We start from the raw sequence: 26,433 nt of genomic DNA, 5'->3' as shown, positions 1-26,433 counted from the left end.
CGTGTGGCCCTACCTTAGGGGTTTATCTAATTGAGTGCTAGACGTCCTTCTTGTGATCGTTGCGTTTCTGCTGCGGTCCACCCACCATGACCTAGCTGACTAATTCATATGCTTTAGGACAGTCATGCTCAACCTGCGGCCCTCCAGCTGTTGCAAAACTACAACTCCCAGCATGTCTGAGCAGCCTACAGCAGGGCATGTTGGGAGTTGTAGGGCCGCAGGTTGAGCATCCCTGCTTTAGGTCATAGGTACATCCTGACAACCGTTTTCTAGCATAGGTAACAGCAAATAAAAAGGTACAAAAAAAAACAAAACACACCTGTAGTTTCAACAGTTGGGACATGCATCCTCTGATACACTATAATCAAAACAGGAAAATCTACTTCATCTGGGGCCATTCTACCTTGGTGGTAATAAATAGTGCAGTAATGCTAAAGCCAATAATACCAAAATGGTAGTTAGCCAAAAGAGCTTGTAACAGCAAGGACGTGTACCGCTCACTAAGCAGGAGCACAGTACAGAATACTTTAAAAGGAGTGTAAGGCTGGGGAAGGAGTGGGGGCGGATACTCAACTTGACATTCACTGGGACCTCTCGGTAACCAACCTACCTTTGTGACCTTTAAATTCAGTATTACAAATTTAAAATTGAGGAGAAGGATAAAGACACTTGATCTTTTAGCAAAATGGGAAGGAGTACAAATAGGATGGGCATGCAGCACGGACCAGCTCACTCACACTCATGCAGACGCTTGAACACACACACACTCACACCAGGAACATGAGGCTAATCTCTCCGGGCACATGTACTGGGGAAGTGCAAGAGAGCTATGCAAGGATGTTCGACATAAACTCGATGAAGCGTTTGGAATACTGCTCCGGATTCACTGTGGAGATTTCTGCTCCGGCCTGCAAGACACAGGACAATAATTAGGTGGAACAGAGGGTGGAAAATAATCTTCAGCTTAAAAGGTTAGTCCTGCCATATGTATTGATGACCTATCGTCAGGATTGGTCATCAATATCTGATCGGTGGGGGTTCGACACCCCTGCCAATCAGCTGTTTGAAGAGGAGGCGGCGCTCCGTGCGAGCACTGCTTCCTCTTCATTACACTTCACATCATCTCGGAAGTGCAGTGCAATGACAAATACAGTTGCAAGAAAAAGTATGTGAACCCTTTGGAATGATAAGAATTTCTGCACAAATTGGTCATAAAATGTGATCAGATCTTCATCTAAGTCACAACAATAGACAATCACAGTGTGCTTAAATTAATAACACACAAAGAAATGTTACCATGTTTTTATTGAACACACCATGTAAACATTCACAGTGCAGGTGGAAAAAGTATGTGAACCCCTATACTAATGACATCTCCAAGAGCTAATTGGAGTGAGGTGTCAGCCAACTGGAGTCCAATGAATGAGATGAGATTGGAGGTGTTGGTTACAGCTGCCCTGTCCTATAAAAAACACACACCAGTTCTGGGTTTGGTTTTCACAAGAAGCATTGCCTGATGTGAATGATGCCTCGCACAAAAGAGCTCTCAGAAGACCTACGATTAAGAATTGTTGACTTGCATAAAGCTGGAAAGGGTTATAAAAGTATCTCCAAAAGCCTTGCTGTTTGTTCATCAGTCCACGGTAAGACAAATTGCCTATAAATGGAGAAAGTTCAGCACTGCTGCTACTCTCCCTAGGAGTGGCCATCCTGTAAAGATGACTGCAAGAGCACAGCGCAGACTGCTCAATGAGGTGAAGAAGAATCCTAGAGTGTCAGCTAAAGACTTACAAAAGTCTCTGGCATATGCTAACATCCGTGTTAGCGAATCTACGATACGTAAAACACTAAACAAGAATGGATTTCATGGGAGGATACCACAGAGGAAGCCACTGCTATCCAAAAAAACCATTGCTGCACGTTTACAGTTTGCACAAGAGCACCTGGATGTTCCTCAGCATTACTGGCAAAACATTCTGTGGACAGATGAAACCAAAGTTGAGTTGTTTGGAAGAAACATACAACACTATGTTTGGAGAAAAAGAGGCACAGCACGCCAACATCAAAACCTCATCCCAACTGTGAAGTATGGTGGTGGGGGCTTCATGGTTTGGGGCTGCTTTGCTGCGTCAGGGCCTGGATGGATTGCTATCATCGAAGGAAAAATGAATTCCCAAGTTTATCAAGACATTTTGCAGGAGAACTTAAGGCCATCTGTCCACCAGCTGAAGCTCAACAGAAGATGGGTGTTGCAACAGGACAACGGCCCAAAGCATAGAAGTAAATCAACAACAGAATGGCTTAAACAGAAGAAAATACGCCTTCTGGAGTGACCCAGTCAGAGTCCTGACCTCAAACCGATTGAGATGCTGTGGCATGACCTCAAGAAAGCAATTCACACCAGACATCCCAAGAATATTGCTGAACTGAAACAGTTCTGTAAAGAGGAATGGTCAAGAATTACTCCTGACCGTTGTGCACGTCTGATCTGCAACTACAGGAAACGTTTGGTTGAAGTTATTGCTGCCAAAGGAGGTTCAACCAGTTATTAAATCCAAGGGTTCACATACTTTTTCCACCTGCACTGTGAATGTTTACATGGTGTGTTCAATAAAAACATGGTGACATTTAATTATTTGTGTGTTATTAGTTTAAGCAGACTGATTGTTTATTGTTGTGACTTAGATGAAGATCAGATCACATTTTATGACCAATTTGTGCAGAAATCCATATCATTCCAAAGGGTTCACATATTTTTTTTTGCAACTGTAGTTTCTCCATTCACTTCAGTACTTGCAATTACGGTACCACTCCACAGGATACGACACATTTACTAATCAGAAATACGCCTATATTAGGTGTATTTCTTGGGGAAGTTTGTGGCGCAAAGGTCCTTTTTTGCGCCGCAATCTGTGACTTTTCCCCCACTCACGCCAAAAAAGTGGCCGGCAGGCCCGACTCATTTACCATTTTCTGCTCCTGGTTTAGGAGTATAAAATGGTTTAAATCCCCCCCAAATGGTCATCAATATATATGGCAGGACAACCAAAGTTGGACAGACGTATTGCTCCAGCTTACCCCATGTTTGACCGTTTTGGCGGCATGCGCGGCTTTCTTCTTGGCATCGTATGGCGTCAAGATATCAATGATTGCCATGAAATAGACTTCCTTCTTGGGTGCACCTTTCATTAAAAAAAAATATATAATTATGAAAATACCAATATCAATGAGCAAAATGTATAGTGAGCGTACGAGAGGATTCTAAAAACCAAAACTGGAAGAACAAGCAGATCACAGGTTGTCCCACTGTTGAGAAACCCTAGAAGCTGCTATGGGGAAGACTGAGGCATTCCCTGAAGTCATGCTGAAGGACCTGGCGGATTACAGACCCTTCTTGTAGCCAGTTCCTAGGCCCTGAGGCATAACCGCCAACTTCACGTGCAATTTCTATTGCAGAGGAACTGTTTGGCCACCTAAAACACCATTTCCCAGGAGCATCAGCAAACTCTGAACTTTCTAGTTTCACCCTTGAAAAAGCACACAGTGATGTCACTGTTCATGAATAATTCTGTTCTGTCACAAAACCTGGATAAGGCACATGATATTTCTCCACAGGGATCATAAAACAGTGCTGTCACAAATACAGGGATGAGGACTAAAGTGAAGGGACAACACAAGAATAATAACCACAGCAAGGGATGATGCACACAGTAATGTCACACTACAGTACAGCTATGCAGGGCTAATGCACAAAGTGATGTCACATTTGCATACATGGCTAATAAACACTGTTGTCTTAAGGTGGATTTAGACGAACCAATAATCGTCCAGATTATCAGGAACGTATGTTCCTGCGAGCGCTCGTTCCCAATAATCTGTCCATCTAAATGTGCCGCCAATCACCCGATGAACAAGCAAAGCGCTTGTTCATTGAGTGATCAATCATCTTTTCTGGGCAGCAGATCGTGCTGTCTAAACAGCTCATACTGTGAAAGAGCGAGGATACAGAGCGAGCAGCCGACAGTCGGGACAATCTTCCTTCCCGACAATCGGCTGCTCCCTCGGCTGGTCTAAGCCCGCCTTTAGAAAAAGCTTTTTTGCACATAATGTCTCAGTAAGAGAATAAAGCACAACATGATACAACAGAATAGAGATAAATTAGCACAGCACATGGCTAATGGCCTCAATGGTATCAAAGTTCACAGATAAAATAAAAAAAACTAAATTCAAGGATAATGCACACAGCAATGTCATATTATAGTGGAAAAAGCAGTAAAGCTAAAAACATGCACACAGTAGGGGGAATTTATCAAGTCCTGCACTCCAGAATTTTGGCTTCAAAAAGTAGCAAAAACAGGACTTTGCAATACGATGCACCACTTCAGTTTTGAAAAGTGGACGTGGTGAGCTTGTCAGACGGATAAGTCAGATTTATCAACTGCAACTTTTTAAAGTTTCAAAATGGTCACAATCTTACTCCGGTAAAGGTGTGGTGTAGAAAGTGGAGTAACATCTCAAGACAGAGGTGTCAGACGTAAAGTACACCAAATTTACAAAATGTTGTATTGCATTTAATAAACTTGCCGCAAATTACAGCAACGCAGACTCCTGCAAAAATTCCCCTCGTGATAAATCTCACCCAGTTTGTTCTCTTACGTGGCACAAACACAGATCATCCTAAATCCTGGGCTAAAAGACCCACTGTCTGGGAAGTGTACTTTGTGCTATAGTATAACATAAAAATGAAGGTTGGAAATCTAACTACAGTAAAATTAAAGAAAAGAAAAAAAAAAAGCGTAAATGAAGACATAAGAAGTCACATGGTTGTACTCACTGTCATGGCTCTTCATTGCATAAACATCCACGGACGGGTCAAATTCACCAGGCCCAAAGAAGCGAGGGCAGTTCAGCAGATTCCCTGGACTATCTGGGGGAGTGCCATACGAACAAATGGGGTTGCCAGTGCCATCTTCACACTCCTCCTCCTCAGCCCGTTCCTCCACTTCCATCTCTTCCTGCTCTGCCCGATCTACGTCATGTAAGCCCACCAAGAGGCTGTAATCCATGATCTTAAGTACAGATAGGAACTGAAGGAAAAGAAGATGGACATGACAGCTACTGTATGAGGACTTAGTTGTCTACAATTTAAAGGAGCTTTCCAGGTGTTTAATATTGATGGCCTATTGTCAGGATAGGTCACCAATATCAGATTGGCGGGGTTCCCACATCCTGCACCCCCGATCAGCTGTTTGAGAAGGCCGAGGCGCTCCTCGCAGGTTATCAAGCACAACCCGTCCATTGTATCGTGAGGACAGGTCTTCAATATCAAAATCTAGGGCAACAACCAGTAATGGTGGGAACAGACCACCAAGATAAATGTTTAAATTTACTAATAGCAAGCAGGGATCTTGATAAAGGTGAGGGAGTGACTGAATTCTCAGTAATATATCACTCATATATGGTAATATTTACATGGCATTGATTGCAACAAGCCAGGGCAAATCTGTCAACCACCCTCTTCACAGTGCCAGCCAGTAGTGCGCTCCACTTGTAGTTGCCGCATTGTACATGTATAATTGAAGGATTTTCCATTATGTTTGGGGATTTCTATGGGATTGAAAAATAAATAAAAGACGGAATGGGCTAAACTGCAATACCAGACACAACTTATGGACAAGAGTGGCGCTGTTTTTTTAGTTGTTTTTTTTTGGGGAAGGGGGGGGGGGGGCAAACTTCTCTTTTTCCTAATCACGACTGTCTAATGGAATGTAATGAAACCACAGAAGTAGACAACCTGTTATGGTCCTATCCTAACCCAGGCAGCAGGCTTTCAGTCTCTGAATGTAATCAAGAATCTTTCCAACTACTGACCGGGAACACAAATCTGAAGAATACTGAGGAACTGAAAACGAAGAAACTTTATATACTGAAATCCCCTTTAAAGGGAACCTGTCACCTCTACTATGCTACCCTCACTGAGCGTTTCTAAATGTTCATTGTGTTACCCTAAATATAGAAATTACACTTTTAATTTCATTTGCAGACGAATTCAATAAGTATTATGCATTTTTGTACTTCCCGCCTTTCATGCAAATTAACATAAAAGAGTCATATCTTACTTGTGTGACCAGAGAAGAGTCATATTTTCAAGCTCTGACTCATCTCAGGTTAATTTGCATATGTATCAAATCTGGGTTTTTTACACAATAAAAGCACACAGAGCTATGGGGACTGGGTATTGCGGATGTGCTAGTGGCCATCTAGCAACCCATGCCCTCAGCTCTATACACAATCCAGGTGACAGGTTCCCTTTAAGAATCTCTATGCTGGATGGAACCCAATGCAATATCTTGATTTTTTTTTTCTTTTCCCACCATAAATTTCCCTATAGCATATCAATAAACCTTTGGTCACATATAAGCGGCACTGTGCTTGAAGGGAACCTGTCATGTGGATATTTGATTATAATCTAACTAATTATATACAATCATTAACTACTAAAAAGTACCTTAGATGTATTCACTTACTGGTGTGACAGATGGTTACCTCATAATATACACACAAAGATGCTGCATGCTAATGAGCTGATTTGAGTCCAGCGTGATGTAATTGAGTCCAGCGTATATTTAATTCAGAGCTATAGCCACTCCCCTGCCCACCTGCTGCTGATTCATATGGAAAATAACTGTCATTCAGCAGCAGGTGGGCGGGGAGAGTCAGGAGCTCATGAATATTCAGGACTCATCATTATCAGCTGGAGCTTTTCAATACAAGATGTTGGCAGATTGACTGGGTCAATTAAAGAAAGTGACCCAGCATTGTGCTAAGAGAATCAGTCACTTATTTATGTTGCCCTTAGTTAGGACACCATAAAACTGGTGACAGGTTCCCTTTAAAGGTTCATCCAAGACCTCCCAGAGTGGCTGTCCCGTGGTGGGGACGCAAGGGGAGCACGTCATTGCTACGGCCAGTGATGTGCTGCAGCAGCCACATGTAACCCCTTGTCAACAGGATGTTGATTTCAGCACAGCAGGGAGAAAAGCTGGCCGGGTAGCGATGGAGACCAAACCACGCAGCGGATTCCAGGCAAGTATGATCACCCCGACCGCATCTCAGCCACTCTGGGAGATATAACCCATTTAACCTTTTATACACTACTCACAAAAAGTTAGGGATATTTGGCTAGGGGGTGAAGTTTCAGGATGAACCTAAAATGCACTCTAACATTCTCTAAACTTTTGAAAGCACATGTCCAACGGTTTAATGTTTCAGTACTTTTTGCACAACTTGCTGTTCTCTAACAAGGAGCTTAAAAGCAAAATTCACAACAGGTGTTTGATCCATAAATGGCACAATAAATTTCCTGGTTCAATTTGTATTGGTATTTCAAGGGGTTGTGTGACTTCAGCAAATAGCATTTATTACATACAGAAAGTTAATACAAGGCACTTACTAATGTATTGTTATTACCCATGTTACCTCCTTTGCTGGCTGTATTCATTTTTCCATCACATTATACACTACTCATTTCCATGGTTACGACCACCCTTAAATCCAGCAGTGGTGGCCGGTCTTGCACACAATAGAAAAAAGCACCAGCCTGTGTGTGCTCCCTCAGTCTCGGCCACCAGAGAGGCCAGCACTTTTTACTATAGTGTGCAAGCACAACCACCGCTGATGGCTTGCAGGGTGGCCATAACCATGGAAACGAGCAGTGTATAATGTGATGGAAAAATGAATCCAGCCAGCAAAGGAAGCAATATGGACAATCACAATACATTAGTAAGTGCCTTGTATTAACTTTCACTACCTAATAAATGCTATTTGCTGAAGTGACACAACCCCTTTAAACAGTCCTCCTCATCATGCTGTTCACATTTTGACATCATGAGACCAAGACGACACCTAACAATTGATGAACTTTGAACACATCCCACACTGATGACAGTTTCATTGTGAACAATGCCCTGAAGAACCAGATGATGAATGCCACACAACTCCGGGCACATTTAAGGGAGGTGAGAGGCACCCAAGTGTCACATCAGACCATTCGAAATTGTTTACATCAGCGTGGTCTGCGTGCTAGACGACCTGCAAGGGTACCTGACCACAGGCGTCATCGCATTGCATGGGCCAGAGAGCATCTAAGCTGGACGAGGGACCAGTAGGCCTCAGTGCTGTTCACTGATGAAAGTCGATTCACACTGAGCAGAAATGATGGCCGCCACCGATGTTGGAGACGTCAAGGAGAGCGCAATACATCAGCCACAGATGAGCCTTTGGTGGTGTTACAGTGTGGGCAGGTTTGTTTAGTCAATACAGAACTGCCCTACACTTTGTGAATGGTACAGTGACAAGCCCATATTACTTGAATAACATCATTAATCTAGTCATTGTGCCTTTGCATGAACAACACAGGCCTAATTTCATCTTCATGGACAACAATGCGCCAGCTCACCGAGGTCGCATCATTAGGGAACGGCTGCTGAAGACTGGGGTACCTCAAATGGAGTGGCCTGAACTTTCTCCAGACCTGGATCCCATTGAAAACCTATGGGATCAGTTGAGCGGCCGTGTAGAGGCTCGTAACTCTGTACCCCAGAACCTCTGACTTGAGGACCACCCTTCAAGAAGAGTGGGATGCCATACCTCAGCAGACAATAAGTCGACTTGTGAACAGCATGAGATGTCGTTGTCAAGTTGTAATTGATGCTCAAGACAACATGCCAAGTTATTGAGACACTGACTTTTGTGGGGGGGTATACCCACCACTGTTGTTGGCTTTTGTTTCAATAAATTGAGATGCGGAAATCACCATTGCTGCTTCTACTTAAATGCCCTATTTATACACTGCTCAAAAAAATAAAGGGAACACAAAAATAACACATCCTAGATCTGAATTAATTAAATATTCTTCTGAAATACTTTGTTCTTTACATAGTTGAATGTGCTGACTACAAAATCACACAAAAATAAAAAAATGGAAATCTCATTTTTCAACCCATGGAGGTCTGGATTTGGAGTCACACTCAAAATTAAAGTGGAAAAACACACTACAGGCTGATCCAACTTTGATGTAATGTCCTTAAAACAAGTCAAAATGAGGCTCAGTAGTGTGTGTGGCCTCCACGTGCCTGTATGACCTCCCTACAACGCCTGTGCATGCTCCTGATGAGGTGGCGGACGGTCTCCTGAGGGATCTCTTCCCAGACCTGGACTAAAGCATCTGCCAACTCCTGGACAGTCTGTGGTGCAACGTGACGTTGGTGGATAGAGCGAGACATGATGTTCCAGATGTGCTCAATTGGATTCAGGTCTGGGGAACAGGCGGGCCAGTCCATAGCATCAATGCCTTCGTCTTGCAGGAACTGCTGACACACTCCAGCCACATGAGGTCTAGCATTGTCTTGCATTAGGAGGAACCCAGGGCCAACCGCACCAGCATATGGTCTCACAAGGGGTCTGAGGATCTCATCTCGGTACCTAATGGCAGTCAGGCTACCTCTGGCGAGCACATGGAGGGCTGTGCGGCCCTCCAAAGAAATGCCACCCCACACCATTACTGACCCAATGCCAAACCGGTCATGCTGGAGGATGTTGCAGGCAGCAGAACGTTCTCCGCGGCGTCTCAAGACTCTGTCACGTCTGTCACATGTGCTCAGTGTGAAGAGCACAGGGCGCCAGTGGCGAATTTGCCAATATTGGTGTTCTCTGGAAAATGCCAAACGTCCTGCACGGTGTTGGGCTGTAAGCACAACCCCCACCTGTGGACGTCAGGCCCTCATATCACCCTCATGGAGTCTGTTTCTGACCGTTTGAGCAGACACATGCACATTTGTGGCCTGCTGGAGGTCATTTTGCAGGGCTCTGGCAGTGCTCCTCCTGTTCCTCCTTGCACAAAGGCGGAGGTAGCGGTCCTGCTGCTGGGTTGTTGCCCTCCTACGGCCTCCTCCACGTCTCCTGATGTACTGGCCTGTCTCCTGGTAGCGCCTCCATGCTCTGGACACTACGCTGACAGACACAGCAAACCTTCTTGCCACAGCTCGCATTGATGTGCCATCCTGGATAAGCTGTACTACCATGAGCCACTTGTGTGGGTTGTAGACTCCGTCTCATGCTACCACTAGAGTGAAAGCACCGCCAGCATTCAAAAGTGACCAAAACATCAGCCAGGAAGCATAGGAACTGAGAAGAGGTCTGTGGTCACCACCTGCAGAACCACTCCTTTATTGGGGGTGTCTTGCTAATTGCCTATAATTTCCACCTGTTGTCTATCCCATTTGCACAACAGCATGTGAAATTGATTGTCACTCAGTGTTGCTTCCTAAGTGGACAGCTTGATTTCACAGAAGTGTGATTGACTTGGAGTTACATTGTGTTGTTTAAGTGTTCCCTTTATTTTTTTGAGCAGTGTATGATATAATATCACTGTAGCAGGAACTTTTTACATTTTCCATAAATTTCACCCAAAATCCAAATATCCCTAACTTTTTGTGAGTAGTGTATGTGCAGGGTCCTGTAAAATAATTGTACAAGCCAAAAACAAATCAGACATTAATGAATAAAGCTAAACATTTCCAGAGACCCGAGGAGGCTGACTGTCCTGCATATGGCGCTTCTGTAACAAAGCTTGATTATTGTATGTAGTGACAACTTCTCTTATGATATTCTGACCGGTAAGACCCTAATTGATCGCTATTATGCAGTCTATCAACAGCGGAGAATATTGTCATCAACTTTACTATGGCCTTTAAAGAGGACCTGTAACCTCTCCTTACATGTCAGTTTTAGCAACAACTAATAATTCTGGATCATCGATTCTTATGAGTCTGTTGTACCATTACTTTATTATTCTTACTACAAGTTATGACTGAATGGCCAGCAGTCTGCAATGAAGGTCCAGCTAGGCATTACCAGTCTGGGTGGTCCCCGCACAGTCTGGCATTATCCAATAAGTGCTACTAGTGTCAGACTGTGCAGGGACACTTCCCCAAATGGTAACACCCAGCTGGACCTTCATTGCAAACTGCTACCTATTCATTCATAACTTCTAGCAGGAATAATACAAGAATGGCACAGCACTGAATCATAAGAATAGATGGTCCAGAATTGAAGAATGCAAGTAGTTGCTAAAACAGACAAATCAGGAGAGGTGACAGGTCCTCTCTAAGGCCACAAAACTCAGACCTCTCGCAGTTCTACCAACTTAGATCATCATAGGATCCTTTGATGATTTTTCTCCAGCCGGTACGGAGAAAAAAGGCTGACGCTAAAGTGACCACCACCACAGCTCAAAGGGCAGGCCGTGGTCCTCTCTAAGTATTCAAAAACATATCCCATTTTGTCATATTAAAGGGAACCTGTCATGTTGAATATGGTGTCTGAGCTGAAGGCAGCATGAATAGAGCAGGAGAAGCTGAGCAGATTGATATATATTTTTATGGGAAAAGATTCACTAAAACTTGCATTTCACTCACATTCCTGCTCTTTCTGGGCTTTAAATCCAGGAGACGGTCCTATCAGTGATGGACAGCCTTCCCTCTATTACTGTGTATACAGATTGACAGCTATCTGTATACACAGTAATAGAGGGAAGGCTGTCCATCACTGATAGGACCGCCTCCTTGACTTCAAAGTCCAGAATAAGCAGGAGTATAAAAGAATTTTCCCACAAAACTATACATCAATCTGCTCAGCTTCTCCTGCTCTATAACCTACTGCCTGCAGATTATTTAGCACTTTCATGGCGACAGGTAACCCTTTAAAGGGGTTGTACAAGATTAGAAAATGATGGCTGCTTTGTTACAGAAAACAGTGCCACACCAGTCCACGAGTCATGTCCAGTATTGCAGCTCAGGTCCACCAAAGTGATTGGACTGACCTGTAATACCCCACACGACCTGTGGACTGCACTGTCTTGGAAAGAAAGCAGCCATGTTTTAAATCCTGGACAACCTCTCTATGAACTGGGTCCTCAGCTTCTCCCATGGAACCATGTCTACAGCGAAGTCCCATCAGTTGTTCGTTTTAGCTGGGATAATTAGGCAGTTTAATTATGTCTTTTACCCAAGCAGACATATTTAACCCCTTTATACCCAAGGTGCCAAGCTTTGGTATCTGTGGTATATTGCTAGTGGATTCCACGCCCCACCACACTTACTGGAATATCAGAGCAATTCTGCTCATTTATCAGATAAGGTTATTATGGGAGACCACCGACGCATTTCAGGCCACTTGCACATTCTATTATAAGGAACCTGTCACCAGGATCGACATGGCCAGGCTCCTGCATAACCATCTCATCTGGCCCTGTCAATGAAGGAGAGGGAGCGGCTGGCAGGGGAAGAAGGATCTTGCCCAGAATGGCCTTGGCACGCCCTCGATGCACTTGACAGCTAATTGGCATGCGGATTAACAGTACTTTTTCTCCAGAATGAAGCAACTGATCACCAAGTGAAAGCGATCATCACATTCAGCTGAGCTAGTGCCTGGTTTAACAGTGAATTTCCTGATGACAGGCTGCCTTTACTAAGTGCCAGCTCTCACCTCTACATCTTTTTTCAGCTTCTCAAGGAAAATCTTCTTGTTTTCGTCGCCCACATGCAACTTCTGCCCTTCATTCAAGAAATCGTTATCTTTAAACGTGGGTAGATCCTTGGCCTGTGGATTAAGAGGGATTGGTAATTGAAGCATAATCACGCTAGACTTTTCCCGAAGTAAGCAGCTTGGCAAGAAATAACATTGGATAATAAATAAAATTAAGTAAATGCAATATAATGACTATAATGCTAACTGTCAAAAATGGGACTTCACTGGTCCTCCAGGATTGATGTTGTAGTCTTAGGATAAACTATCAAAGTTTGAGTGCTAGGGAACTGAGGGGGTCATTTATTAAGACCGGTGTGTGCTGGCGGTGGATCCGACGAAATTATGTAGAGGCGCCTGGCTTCTACATCAGTTCAGCGTATCCAGCGTCGGTCTAAATGAAAGCCAGCTTACTTGACCATTTTCTACACCTAAAACAGGTATAGAAAATGATAAATTAAGACGGGCCTGCCGGCCTGTCCCCTTCCCCGCCCACTTTTTTTTTTTAGACCTGGCGTAAGCGGGGAAGAGTCGCAGATCTTGCGTAAGCGGGGAAGAGTTGCAGAGCAAAGGACCTTTGTGCCGCAATCTGTGCCTGAAATACACCTAATATAGGCATATTTCGGATAGTAAATGACCCGCTAAGATTGCAAGAGCGCCACAGCCCCTTCATTGTGATGATCAGAGGAGGCTGGACCGCCAAAGATCAAAGGTTGATGGCCTGTCGTAAGGACAGATGCTGTTACCTACCTTTTCTTTGTCACTGGCTTCTCTGCATACGGTGGAGCCCTAGGAAGAAAGCCAAAGAAACAGATGAACACCCGACTACTACAGTCACAGTATTCTCCTCTCATAATAAAAGGCACATACCTTTAAGTCATATTTGCGGTGGACAGAGAGTCTGTGGCTGAATACATTCCTGGTGACCACCATGTAGGTCTCTACGCCATCTACTGTGAGTCGGTACATACCAAGGAACTGAGGAAGCAGAGTGTTACCATGACACTCCACAATAAACTGTAAGGAAAAGGACAGTGAGACATATACAGTGGGTCATCAGAAGATCCACAATCATCAAGACACAGAAAGGAAAATGGAACGGAAAACGAGGGGGAAATCTAAGACCCAACTTTGCGTCTCAATTTAACATCATTTTTAATCTCTGCTGGCTGTGAGTGAATGGAATATATCTGATTTACATCTACAAGTGAAAAACCTGGTTTTGATTTTGCCCTTCCTTCTATGGATGACTGGATAATTGATACGTGAATTGCTTAAAAAAAATGTTTTTAAATCCACCACAGTTGCAGCTACCTGATGGTATTTCTTCAGAATATTGTGCATCTCAGCCACATCTTCACTTGATATCGTCTTGATAACAAATCGCCGGTCAAATGTGATGAGAAATCGCGATCCAAACCGTCCCTGGTTCTCACTGTTCACAGGTGCGCTGCGGGTCAAAGAGTTCTGGGAAGAAAACAGCAAGAAATCCCAAACTGAGAAGATGTCCACTTCATACTTCCTTAGTGGAACAAGGCATTAAGGCCTTAGAGTATCACAATGAGTTCCTCCAGTTCAGTATTATGCTGTACTATGGAGATATTCTCTTGTCGGGGAGATCATCTCCTAAGCCTAGAGTCTGTAGTACAGAGCCATAGGGACTCAACGTGCTGCCCTACAAGCTATGAAAACAGCCTTTTTATTTTCTGTTGGATTCCATACATATCTGAGATAATAAAATAGAAAAGTCTCCTAATGAAATTAGAAGAAGTACAGTATGGTCCAGAGACATCTCAGAACTTGTACAGAGCTGTAATGTGGTCGCCTGCATGAGGCCTAATATGGTTTTTACCTGGTAATCCTGGTCATCGATTCCAAATCTCTCTCGCAGATTCCGGAAGACCATGGGACAATATTCCTTAAATTTGAAACGGCTTGGCAGGTTCTCTCTGGAAAAAGGAGATGGAACTTTAACGACCCAAAAGGACCACGTTTTGTTTTGTTTTTCAAACGAGGAGCACATGAAACTTCTGGCTCTGTTCACACTTGCATCATTCGAGCAGCGACCGACAGACTGCATTCATTTACAATGGGGTCTGGAGAGGTTCTGTAATTGGCAAGCATAGCCAAAGGAATGTCATTGTGCTAGTGTGAATACAGGCTGTGCCGGCAGTCGTCAGGAACAGGGATGCTATAAATTATATTGATCAAGACTTGTTAGAGCACCTACATGTACATCCATCCAGAAGAAGCAATATAATGGTTAGGTTAGGTTCTGGCAGAGGAACAGGCTATGGGAGTTTACCAGGGGCGGATTGGACATAGACCTGACAGGGAAATTTCCCAGTGGGCCGATGCCCAAGGGGCCGCCTGAGCCCTCCTCACGGCCGGCCAGTGGAAGCTCTTAGGGATGTATTTTGTGATGGACTGTGGTATTTGGCTCTGTTGGGGGTGGTATAATGTGCTGTACTATAATATTGCTGGCCCCTCCTACTTGTTTTGGCCCTGCCTTCCATAAGTTTGGACCTGACTACAAGGGGCCACTTTTATTATTTTTTTCCAGGACTGCGTTAAGTTCCCAGTCCGCCCCTGGAGTTTACCACATCCGGCATACTGATACTGACGGATCCCCAATGCGATCCGACTTTCGGCCAGACAAAAACTACTGGAAACGGATCCCATTAGAGTCAATGGGGATCCGCCAGTATGTCTATGCCGAATGTGGTAAATGACAGTAGTCTGTTGGATCAGACTCCAGGAGTTTCTGCCAGAGATGTGATCCTAGACTTGCACGAAAGAGCAAGTTTGTAAGAAAACGACTGACATAAAAATCAGACCTGGAATGAAGCCTGCTACATCAGCAGAAAGGACACAACCCTCAGAACCGTTACCGATAAGAGATAAAAAGCAGCTGAATGAATACAGCGTCTCCCTCCATCAATCACCATGGATAACAATGAGAGGAAAGCCACTTCATTCCACTGTGTCACAATCCCTCATCTGAATAGCTATGCAGAAACAGGAGGTCAGGTTTGTCCGCACACTAAAGGTCAGTCCTGACGTGCAGAAAATGAGCTGCGGCAAATGTCTCCTGCTTGTCTGCCAGCACTCTATAGAGAAGAGCATCTACGCATCTACTGCGCGGACAACAGCGAGGAAGCAGAAAGAGCTACCGGATCCTTACTAATAATTACCACTAACCTGTGATCCTAGCCAAGCTGAGGATTAATAAATTACTCCTTAGATCCTGATCCTCTAAACTACCCCAGTATTCTTACCATACATACTGAAAACTAATTCTTAAAGGGGTTATCCCATGAAACACTTATCCCTTGTTGACATGATAGGTGCCAAGTGTGAGCAGTGGGAGGCCGACCACGAGAACAGGGTTCCAAGTTCCCCGATTTGAATGGAATATCGGTCACACATGAACTGAAGCTCCATTCAACTGTATGTGACTGCCGGAGGTAGGCGAGCATAAACGGTTGGCTATATCCGGTGGTGCCATAGAGTTGAATAGAGCGGCAGCGCACTTCAGTGACTGCTGCTTCGTATTCGTGATCAGAGGGGGAACTAATGGTTGCACCCCTCCCTTATCCCCTATACTGTGGATAGGAGATAAGTGTTTTTCATGGGACAACCCCTTTCATCAATAGCATCACGTGAGAAATGCAATACCAGATACCAATACTAGTATATGTTTACAAGGCTGTCATGATTACATACTTATTTCGCCACCTGGTGTCCTCTTGATTCTTTCTTAGAAATTACACCTAATGTGTCCATTGTGCGGATCATTACCGTCAGGCCTTCACAACGGCAAACCTCACTGCTGCCCATGTACAAGGGGAACCTGACTGAGTGACCGATGACACTGGACATACAGTCAGGTCCATTAATATTGGGACATCAACACAATTTTAACATTTTTGGCTCTATACACCCCCACAGTGGATTTGAAATGAAAGAACAAGATCTACTCTAACTGCAGACTGTCAGCTTTAATTTGAGGGTATTTACATCCAAATCAGGTGAACGGTGTAGAAATTACAACAGTTTGCATATGTGCCTCCCACTTGTTGAGGGACCAAAAGTAATGGGACAATTGGCTTCTCAGCTGTTCCATGGCCAGGTGTGTGTTATTCCCTCATTATCCCAATTACAATGAGCAGATAAAAGGTCCAGAGTTCATTTCCAGTGTGCTATTTGCATTTGGAATCTGTTGCTGTCAACTCTCAAGATGAGATCCAAAGAGCTGTCACCATTACATAAGCAAGCCATCATTAGGCTGCAAAGAACACAACAAACCCATCAGAGAGATAGCAAAAACATTAGGCGTGGCCAAAACAACTGTTTGGAACATTCTTAGGCTCCATTCACACGTCCGCAATGTGTTTTGCGGATACACGGAGTCACAGATCCGCAAAACACGGAAAGCGGCAATGTGCATTCTGCGGACCGCACATTGCCGACATAATAGAATATGCCTGTTCTTGTCCGCAATTGCGGACAAGAATAGGACATGTTCTATTTTTTTGCGGAAGCGGAAGTGCGGATCCGCAAATGTGGATGCGGACAGCACATTCTGTCCCCATAGAGAATGAATGGGTCCGCACCCTTTCCGCAAAATTGCGGAAAGGATGCGGACACATTTTGCGGACGTGTGAATGGAGCCTTAAAAAGAAGGAACGCATCGGTGAGCTCAGCAACACCAAAAGACCCGGAAGACCACAGAAAACAACTGCGGTGGATGACCGAAGAATTATTTTTCTGGTGAAGAAAACACCCTTCACAACAGTTGGCCAGATCAAGAACACTCTCCAGGAGGTAGGTGTATGTGTGTCAAAGTCAACAATCAAGAGAAGACTTCACCAGAGTGAATACAGAGGGTTCACTACAAGATGTAAACCATTGGTGAGCCTCAAAAACAGGAAGGCCAGATTAGAGTTTGCCAAATGACATCTAAAAAAGCCTTCACAGTTCTGGAACAACATCCTATGGACAGATGAGACCAAGATCAACTTGTACCAGAGTGATGGGAAGAGAAGAGTATGGAGAAGGAAAGGAACTGCTCATGATCCTAAGCATACCACCTCATCAGTGAAGCATGGTGGTGGTAGTGTCATGGCGTGGGCATGTATGGCTGCTAATGGAACTGGTTCTCTTGTATTTATTGATGATGTGACTGCTGACAAAAGCAGCAGGATGAATTCTGAAGTGTTTAAAGTCTAATTTAAAACAAGAGGACATAGTTTTAAATTAGAGGGGCAAAGGTTTAAAAGTAATATCAGGAAGTATTACTTTACTGAGAGAGTAGTGGATGCATGGAATAGCCTTCCTGCAGAAGTGGCAGCTGCAAATACAGTGAAGGAGTTTAAGCATGCATGGGATAGGCATACGGCCATCCTTCATATAAGATAGGGCCAGGGGCTACTCATAGTATTCAGTATATTGGGCAGACTAGATGGGCCAAATGGTTCTTATCTGCCGACACATTCTAGGTTTCTATGTTTCGGGCAATATTATCTGCTCATATTCAGCCAAATGCTTCAGAACTCATTGGACGGCGCTTCACAGGGCAGATGGACAATGACCCAAAGCATACTGCAAAAGCAACCAAAGAGTTTTTTAAGGGAAACAAGTGGAATGTTATCCAATGGCCAAATCAATCACCTGACCTGAATCCGATTGAGCATGCATTTCACTTGCTGAAGGGAAAATGCCCCAAGAACAAGCAGGAACTGAAGACAGTTGCAGTAGAGGCCTGGCAGAGCATCACCAGGGATGAAACCCAGCGTATGGTGATGTCTATGTGTTCCAGACTTCAGGCTGTAATTGACTGCAAAGGATTTGCAACCAAGTATTAAAAAGTGAATGTTTGATTTATGATTATTATTCTGTCCCCTTAAAGAGGACCTTTCACCTGAAAATGAAAGCTAAACTAAAGATATAGCCATACTTACATGCCCCCGGTATTGCTTATTCAGTTCTTCATTTTTCAATCAGTGCCCCCGTTTGTCCGCGCTGCCCCCCGGAATATTTGCCGCCTCGTATGCTAACTGGGTGGGCCTTCAAAAGTTCTCCCGGGCGTGTCATTCTTCTCCCTAGCACGGAGCGCATCCAATCAGCGCGCTCCGCTCTTAGCCAGGGAGAAGACGCTCCAGTTCTCGCGAGATTTGCGAGAACTGGAGCCATTTCATCCATCCGGAGCTGGCGCCATCTCGCGAGAACTGGAGCGTCTTCTCCCTGGCTAAGAGCGGAGCGCGCTGATTGGATGTGCTCCGTGCCAGGGAGAAGAATGACACGCCCAGGAGAACTTTTAAAGGCCCGCCCAGTTGAGCCGAATAGCTCATTAGCATACAAGGCGGCAAATATTCCGGGGGGCAGCGCGGACAAACAGGGGCACCGATTGAAAAATGAACAACTGAATAAACAATACCGGGGGCATGCAAGTATGGCTATATCTTTAGTTTAACTTTCATTTTCAGGTGAAAGGTCCTCTTTAACAAGTGGGAGGCACATATGCAAACTGTTGTAATTCCTACACCGTTCACCTGATTTGGATGTAAATACCTTCAAATTAAAGCTGACAGTCTGCAGTTACAGCACATCTTGTTTGTTTCATTTCAAATCCATTGTGGTGGTGTATAGAGCCAAAAATGTAATATTGTGTCGATGTCCCAATATTTATGGACCTGACTGTATTACGTGGAAGGAAATTACTACAAAGGAAATCAACAGCAGGGGTTGCTATAATATGCATGAAACAACTATATCTGGAGAAAGTTGCTTTTTCAAATGATTATAATAAAAGTCTCATGATTAGTGTTGAGTGAACTTCTGTTTTAAGTTCGGCGTCTAAAGTTCGGCTTCCGGTTAGCTGAGGATCCCGATATGGATTCCGAATTCCGTTGTGGTCCGTGGTAGCGGAATCAATAATCGGCCATTATTGATTCCGCTACCACGGACCACAACGGAATTCGGAATCCATATCGGAATCCTCCGCTAACCGGAAGCCGAACTTTAGACGCCGAACTTAAAACAGAAGTTCGCTCAACACTACTCATGATGTGTGTGATTTAACAGAGTAAATTAATATTAATTAACAGTCAACAATCTCTCACTATGAGGTACACTTCCCAAAAGTAACCCCTGAGAGCTTTTTTTTATAGGGCAGCATTCTTACACCCTCTTGTGGCAAGACGCAGTGTCTAATCAGACCACATCTGTAATCATTTACATATCTACCTGATGGGTTTCACATCAATCCAACATTTCTATCTGGGTGCTTTTGTCAATGAGTGTATATATATTAATGGGAGGTTGCTACATGGTACGGACAACCCCATTCTACGGTCTCCAACAGCAAGCGGATCAAAGAGGGTCCCACTGTTCGAAGTCCATACAAGTCTAGCTGTTACTGGCAAGGGCACCCTTGACTGATGGTTTTATCAGCAGCACTACAAAACATCACATTGAAATCGGATGATCCGGATCCATTACCTGAATGTGGAAATTTAAAAGTGGATTTAAATGTGCCCTTAGGTACTTTGTAGCTGTGAATCGTCCTGCCAGGGTAGGGTGTAGGATCAGGTAAAGGGTGCACTTACTTGTTGAATAGGTGGTTATCCACTTTGATTTTGCTGTAGGCTTTAAAGTCGTCTGGCATCAGCATGACTGGGACAGGGACATTACTCAGCTCATTGATCTACGGACCAGAAGAGGGAACACTAACTACAATGATAACAGGATTCACATGCTTCACAATGACCATTTTGCACTACAAGGGTATTGCTGTCCCTGTCATACGTCCCAAACACGTGACAAGTGAGACATGTCCTGGTGCAACTGATCACCACTTACCTGAATGTTGTGCCCCTTAGGATTAGCTACATCCTTTCTGGTGGTCACGTAGAGGAGGTCGAGGGGCACCTGGTGCGAATGTCCGCACTTGGCCCCCGCTAATCAAAAATTCTGACAGGTCTATATGGGTGTAAAGACTCCCCCATAGATTAGGAATTTAGAGCCCTATCTATGCTCCGTTACTGAAATGTAGACATGTCAGATATTGGCATTGGTGGGGTCCATGGGCTCAGAGCCCCCAGGTATCGCTAGAAATTGTAGCCCATTTTTGGGCCATGCGGCCATGGACCCCCCTATAGCTTTTGCCTCACATCTCTAAGCTAATGTTAGGGCCTGTTCACCCAGAGTTTTTCCCCCTTGCAGAAATGTAACCACAGACACCACATGGCTGTGCCCACATGTTCTCCATTCACACAGCCAGAGGTTAAGGGAACTGTTCACACTGCAGATTTTGCAGACGCAAAACCCACCACATAGTCCTTGACAAACTGCTGCGTTTTTTCACTTTGAAAGCCGCTCACAGTTTAGTCCCACTGATTGAAGCCGAGCTGCAAATGGATACCCACCGCAGCTTCGGGCTGTTCAGACACCCCACCCCACATGTCCCTCTTTGGCACAGTTGTGGCTTTAAATGGCGTCCGCCTACCAGAATTGTGGTGCGGAATCTGCACCAAAACGTTGGCGGCAAAAAACTCTTTGTGAATAGGCCCTTAAGCTGCAACCTCGCCAGGAAGGTAGGTGTCCCTTCTTGGAGTGGTTTCTGGACAGATGCCGCTGGAAGCCATGGTAGATGTCTATTCACAGTTTAGCTCCATGCAACGGGGCTTAACCACAAGCAGGTCCACCATGGTTTTTTTTTTCGTGGCAGATTTTGGCTCTGCAAAATTCGCCTTGTGAACAGACCCTTAAAGGGTTTCTCCAAACTGAGTACTACTCACTTTACCAACCTGCCGACGCTTCCCTGATCCCAGCAATGATGTGGATTGGTAAGGCGAATATCACTTCTCATGTTATTTTACAGCACTGTAAGCCCCTTCATGGGGCTGGACACCCCTTTAACAGGGTCAGCGTAGCAATTATTGTGGATGCAATCACTCAGTGGACCCTCGCCTCTTCCGACATATAACCAGTGTAAGTGAGGGCCACACAGCATCTACACCATAAGTTTCACAACCAAAGATGCTTGTTCTAGAGCCACCACATGGTCACATCCATGGCACCCTCCTCACTAAGTTAGACATTGACATGGTCTGATGGTTCCTCTTCCTCCTCGGGGGTGGATGGGGGGGCTTAGCTGCATCCTCTTTAAGGGGTCCCTTGGCACCCGTTGACTTAGATACCTCAATTGTAATTCACTTATTAGGTAGTCTTTCAGAATTAAGGATTTTTCAGTCCTATGGGTCACTGCTTAGCAGCACAGGACTCGGCCCATGGGTGACTAAGGCAGATTTCCATGCGCCTGAAGAAATCCAGGGCCAAGATAAAATGTCAGCAGCGCCTGTTCACTAATGCCAGCAATTCAGATCTTGGTAGTCAGTGAGAAGAACCCATTAGTCCATCTATAGTAATCGATTACTTCAGTCTGACCATCTGGGGTCCGATACATTGGCCACATGAGGAAAAACCCTTATTCCGGCACCTATTCTGCAGACCAGGGGTAGGCAACCTCCGGCACACCAGCTGTTGTGAAACTACAACTCCCAGCATGCATACTTGCTCTGCTCTTCTAAGAACTCACATAGAAGTGAATAGAGCATGCTGGGAATTGTAGTTTCACAACAGCTGGAGTGCCGAAGGTTGCTGATCCCTGCTGCAGACGGTATTGGGCCATGTTGACCAGAACAAGCCTTGTTACCCCTAGCAACCAATCACATAGCTGCTTTCATATTCCCAGAGGAGTTTAGGATATGAAAGCTAATTGCTAATTGGTTGCTAGGGACAACAGGTCCGTTTTTCTGCAAGGGCGCCTTCACGCGCAGCAGATTTGGACTGAAAATCACTTCTCTTCCTCTGAATGAGGATTGCAGAAATTCATGTGCTTGCTGCCAGAAACGACCCCATCCAGAGGAATGGAACTGGATTTTCAGTCGCAGAAATTTTCTGCAACAAAATCTGCCGTCTATGAAGGCGCCCTAGGCGGTCCACGTACGAAATCTGCAGCATGTCAGTTTATTCCGTGGATCGCAACCCTTTGCAATGCAGAAGATGAAATCCATAGCCATTTCTGAAGCAAAATCCAAAAGGATCAGCATCAAAATCCACTGCGGACTTCTCAATTTTCAAAATTCCGCTGGCGGGCATGGGGTGTCCGCCTCCCTGCATTTCCAATGGGAGGCACCGATGCTATTTATGCAACCTGTGGTTTAAAGCCGCAACGGTGTCAAGAAGGGGCATGTCCTCTCTTGGTGCGGGGTCCGGTCAGATACTGCTGGGCGTCCGCGCGTGGTTTAGCTGGAGTGGGTCGACAGCATTTTCTGGCATGTAAACATACCATTAGGCAAGACTCAGACGGGCGAGTTCAATGCAAGAAACTCGCTGCATGTGTAAGATCTCCCGGCTTTATAATAAATTACAATGCTATGTGTCCCTGCCAGACCTCTTATCTACTGGGGGCACTATGTCAGTGTAATTCAGTAGATTAGAGGTCTGGCAGGGACATACAGCCTTAGGCCTCCTGCACACGACCGTATGGCTTTTTCAGTGTTTTGCGGTCCGTTTTTCACGGATCCGTTGTTCCGTTTTTTGTTTCCGTTGTGTTTCCGTTTTTCCGTATGGCATATACAGTATACAGTAATTACATAGAAAAAATTGGGCAGGGCATAACATTTTCAATAGATGGTTCCGCAAAAAACGGAACGGAAACGGAAGACATACGGATGCATTTCCGTATGTGTTCTGTTTTTTTGCGGACCCATTGACTTGAATGGAGTCACGGAACGTGATTTGCGGGCAATAATAGGACATGTTCTATCTTTGAACGGAAAAACGGAAACGGAATGCATACGGAGTACATTCCTTTTCTTTTGGGGAACCATTGAAATGAATAGTTCCGTATACGGAATGCAAAAAACAGCCAGTAAACGGGGGAAAAAACAGTCGTGTGCAGGAGGCCTTAAAAATCATTATAATGACGTGCAATCAGAACGGTAAATCACGCTCACACACGCAGCAAGTTTCTCACTCGCTCGTCCGAGTCTAGCCTTAGGGTACAGCCACACAGATGCAAAAAACTCTCAGGAAAATATGGTTGCGATTTTGCAATGGATGCGCTGCAAAATACACAAGAGTTACATGCAGATTTACCGCTGGTGACATGCTGCGTTTTTAGGGGATGGTGACCACAAGGAGCAGACATGTTGCAGTTGCGGTGTGGGCATGAACCGTGCAGCTCTGTATTAGTTTAATGTGGGCCCGAACAACCGCACCAGACCACAGCGTGGCCCCGTCACAACCGCGCCATGTGGTTGAACCCTTAGGCCCCTTTAACACGGGCAAGTTTTCCACGCGGGTGCAATGCGTGAGGTGAACGCATTGCAACCGCACTGAATCTGGACCCATTCACTTCAATCGAGCTGTGCACATGAGCGGTGATTTTCATGCATCACTTGTGCGTTGCGTGAAAATCGCAGCATGCTCTATATTCTGTGTTTTTCACGCAACGCAGGCCCCATAGAAATAAATGTGGATGTGTGAAAATCGCAAGCATCCGCAAGCAAGTGCGGATGCAATGCGATTTTCACGCATGGTTGCTAGGAGACGATCGGGACGAGCAACCCCATTCAAGTCTAATCACTGTATTATTTTCTCTTATAACATGGTTAGAAGGGAAAATAATAGCATTCTTAATACAGAATGCTAAGTAAAATGTCGATTGAGGGGTTAAAAAATAAAAATATTAACTCACCTCATCCTCTTGTTCGCGCAGCCAGCATCGTCTTCTTTCAGGACCTGCAAAAGGACCTTTTATGACGTAATCGTGGTGACGTCAGCAGGATAGATCCTTCTATCTTCATTCAGCAGGACCTGCGCTGACGTTACCGCGCTCACGCCATCAAAGGTCCTTTTGCAGGTCCTGAAAAAGGAAGGAAGAAGAAGAAGATGTCGACTGCGCGAACAAGAGGATGAGGCGAGTTATAATTTTTTATTTTTTTTAACCCCTCCAGCCCTATTTTACTATGCATTCTGTATTAAGAATGCTATTATTTTCCGTTATAACTGTTATAAGGGAAAATAATAAAACCTACAGAACACCTAATCCAAACCCGAACTTCTGTGAAGAATTCCGGGTTCGGGTGTGGGTACCAGTGATGGCCAGTTCGCCGTGTTCGCCTGCGAACACATGCGGGCTGCCATCTTAACTCACAAGTCCGACAATGCACAGGTAAACCCTTACCTGTGCCGCGAGCCTGTCTGAAATCAAATGCGGTCACAGGGAGCAGGCAGTTCCGAGAACAACTGCCGGGGGCCTTCATCGGGCGAACACGGCGAACTGGCCATCACTGCTGGGTACCACATTGAGTTTTTTATCACGCGCGTGCAAAACACATTTTTTGGGGTGTGTGGATGACATTTCTTCACTCAACGTTGTGGATTTACCACTCGGAAATCCGCGTTGCCTAGGACGTACCCCGAGGGGATATTTACGGGCGGCAGAGTTGTTGCAGATAATTCTGTGACAGAAAACCTGTTCCATGTGTGAATGGGATTGTCTCCAGTCAAAGAGAAAAATAACTGCCGTGTGTGAACATACTCGGACAGGTAAATGAGGACCGCTGCTTAGGCCTTTGCATGCAAATGTGATTATTCCATGTGCTGCATTAGTCCCAGGTCAGACTAGGCCCCGTTGCCCATAGCAACCAATTGGCATACCTTTATCCATCTGTTCTGATGGCGCAGTGATCTGATTGGTTGCTATGAGAAATGACTTAAGGTGCTAGTGTATGTGCCCGGGGGTACACAGGGGTACGCAGGCGTGTCCCTCATGCTGCAGAATGGCATCTCTTGGTCTCATTGCCATAGTAAACAGAGGAGGAAATGTATAGGTGTGTCACTGCATGACTACCTACCTCCATCAGCACAGATGCTGGTACCAAGGGCATGGGCACCCATGCCTACCCTTAGCAGGGGGCTACTATAGGGAACACCCATAGTACAGGGGGCAGTATAAGGTGCGATAGTGGGTACAGGGCATGCATACCGGGGACTTACCGTGTGGTTGACCCCCCACATCAGCACACTCAGCAGGGGCTCGCTGGCTCGGAAGAGCTTCACTTTCTGACACACAAAATGCTTCTTCTTGGTCTTGGTTTTGCTGGCGCTGCCCGCCACAGCGCTGCTGCAGTTGGAGGCCATGATCACGGTTCTCTCGCAGGACGCTCAGCGGGGTCTCCCGGGCTGCTGGCTCTCGGCCACCCCCCTTGGCACAGGTCTAGTTACCGGGATCCCCCTCCGGGGGCATTGGCCCCATCTACCAGGATCTCATGTTCTTCCCAGTCTTCCGGTCCGGCCGCGGCGATGTGACCAGTAGGCGGCGCTAGCTCCCCCGGTGTTCTCAATGTAGCTCCCCGGCTGTCAGTCCCCTAATGCTGGCTATGGGCCGGCTGTCACTGTAAGCCATGCAATTCCCTCCCCAAAGCCCTGAGCTCAGAGGCGATTCGCCAACCCGATGTGGCCTCTTGATCGGTCTTGCTCCCGGTAGAGCCGGTCCGGTCCCCCGCTTCGGACAAGATGGCTGCCTGCAGCGGGCGGTGCGGACCGCAGCATGTTTGAGTCAGAGGTAGGGGGGGGCGTTCTAGGCAGCACTGCGGATATTGGTATGAATGGCCGTTTACATTAGGAATAAATCTCCCGTCATCTCGTTTCTCCTTGATAAATTAGAACAATGAGATTAACTGTATAACCTGGACAGAACAACATGAGGAATTAGATCGTCACGTCCAGCTCCTCCCCCCAAGCAGAGCACAACAATGGTACGGTCCAGGAGAG

The 26,433-nt window shown here is 45.4% G+C and overlaps 1 protein-coding gene across 1 annotated transcript; it reads right to left on the bottom strand.

Moving 5' to 3' along the window:
• Nucleotides 1–211: 211 nt before the first annotated feature.
• PIP4K2B (phosphatidylinositol-5-phosphate 4-kinase type 2 beta) lies at nt 212–26,200 on the bottom strand. The gene is made up of 10 exons (XM_040435850.1): nt 25,657–26,200; nt 20,196–20,293; nt 14,438–14,534; nt 13,900–14,052; nt 13,456–13,602; nt 13,336–13,374; nt 12,547–12,660; nt 4,835–5,087; nt 3,079–3,182; nt 212–908 (listed from the first exon to the last, which is right to left on the bottom strand). The coding sequence occupies exons 1-10, from the start codon at nt 25,798–25,800 to the stop codon at nt 828–830; spliced, it is 1,230 nt and encodes a 409-aa protein (XP_040291784.1). The 5' UTR covers nt 25,801–26,200; the 3' UTR covers nt 212–827.
• Between the last annotated feature and the right edge of the window lie 233 nt (nt 26,201–26,433).

This window comes from Bufo bufo, chromosome 6, assembly GCF_905171765.1.
Source record: "Bufo bufo chromosome 6, aBufBuf1.1, whole genome shotgun sequence".
In the NCBI taxonomy this organism is placed as follows: domain Eukaryota; kingdom Metazoa; phylum Chordata; class Amphibia; order Anura; family Bufonidae; genus Bufo; species Bufo bufo.
This window is presented reverse-complemented; position numbering and strand designations above follow the sequence as displayed.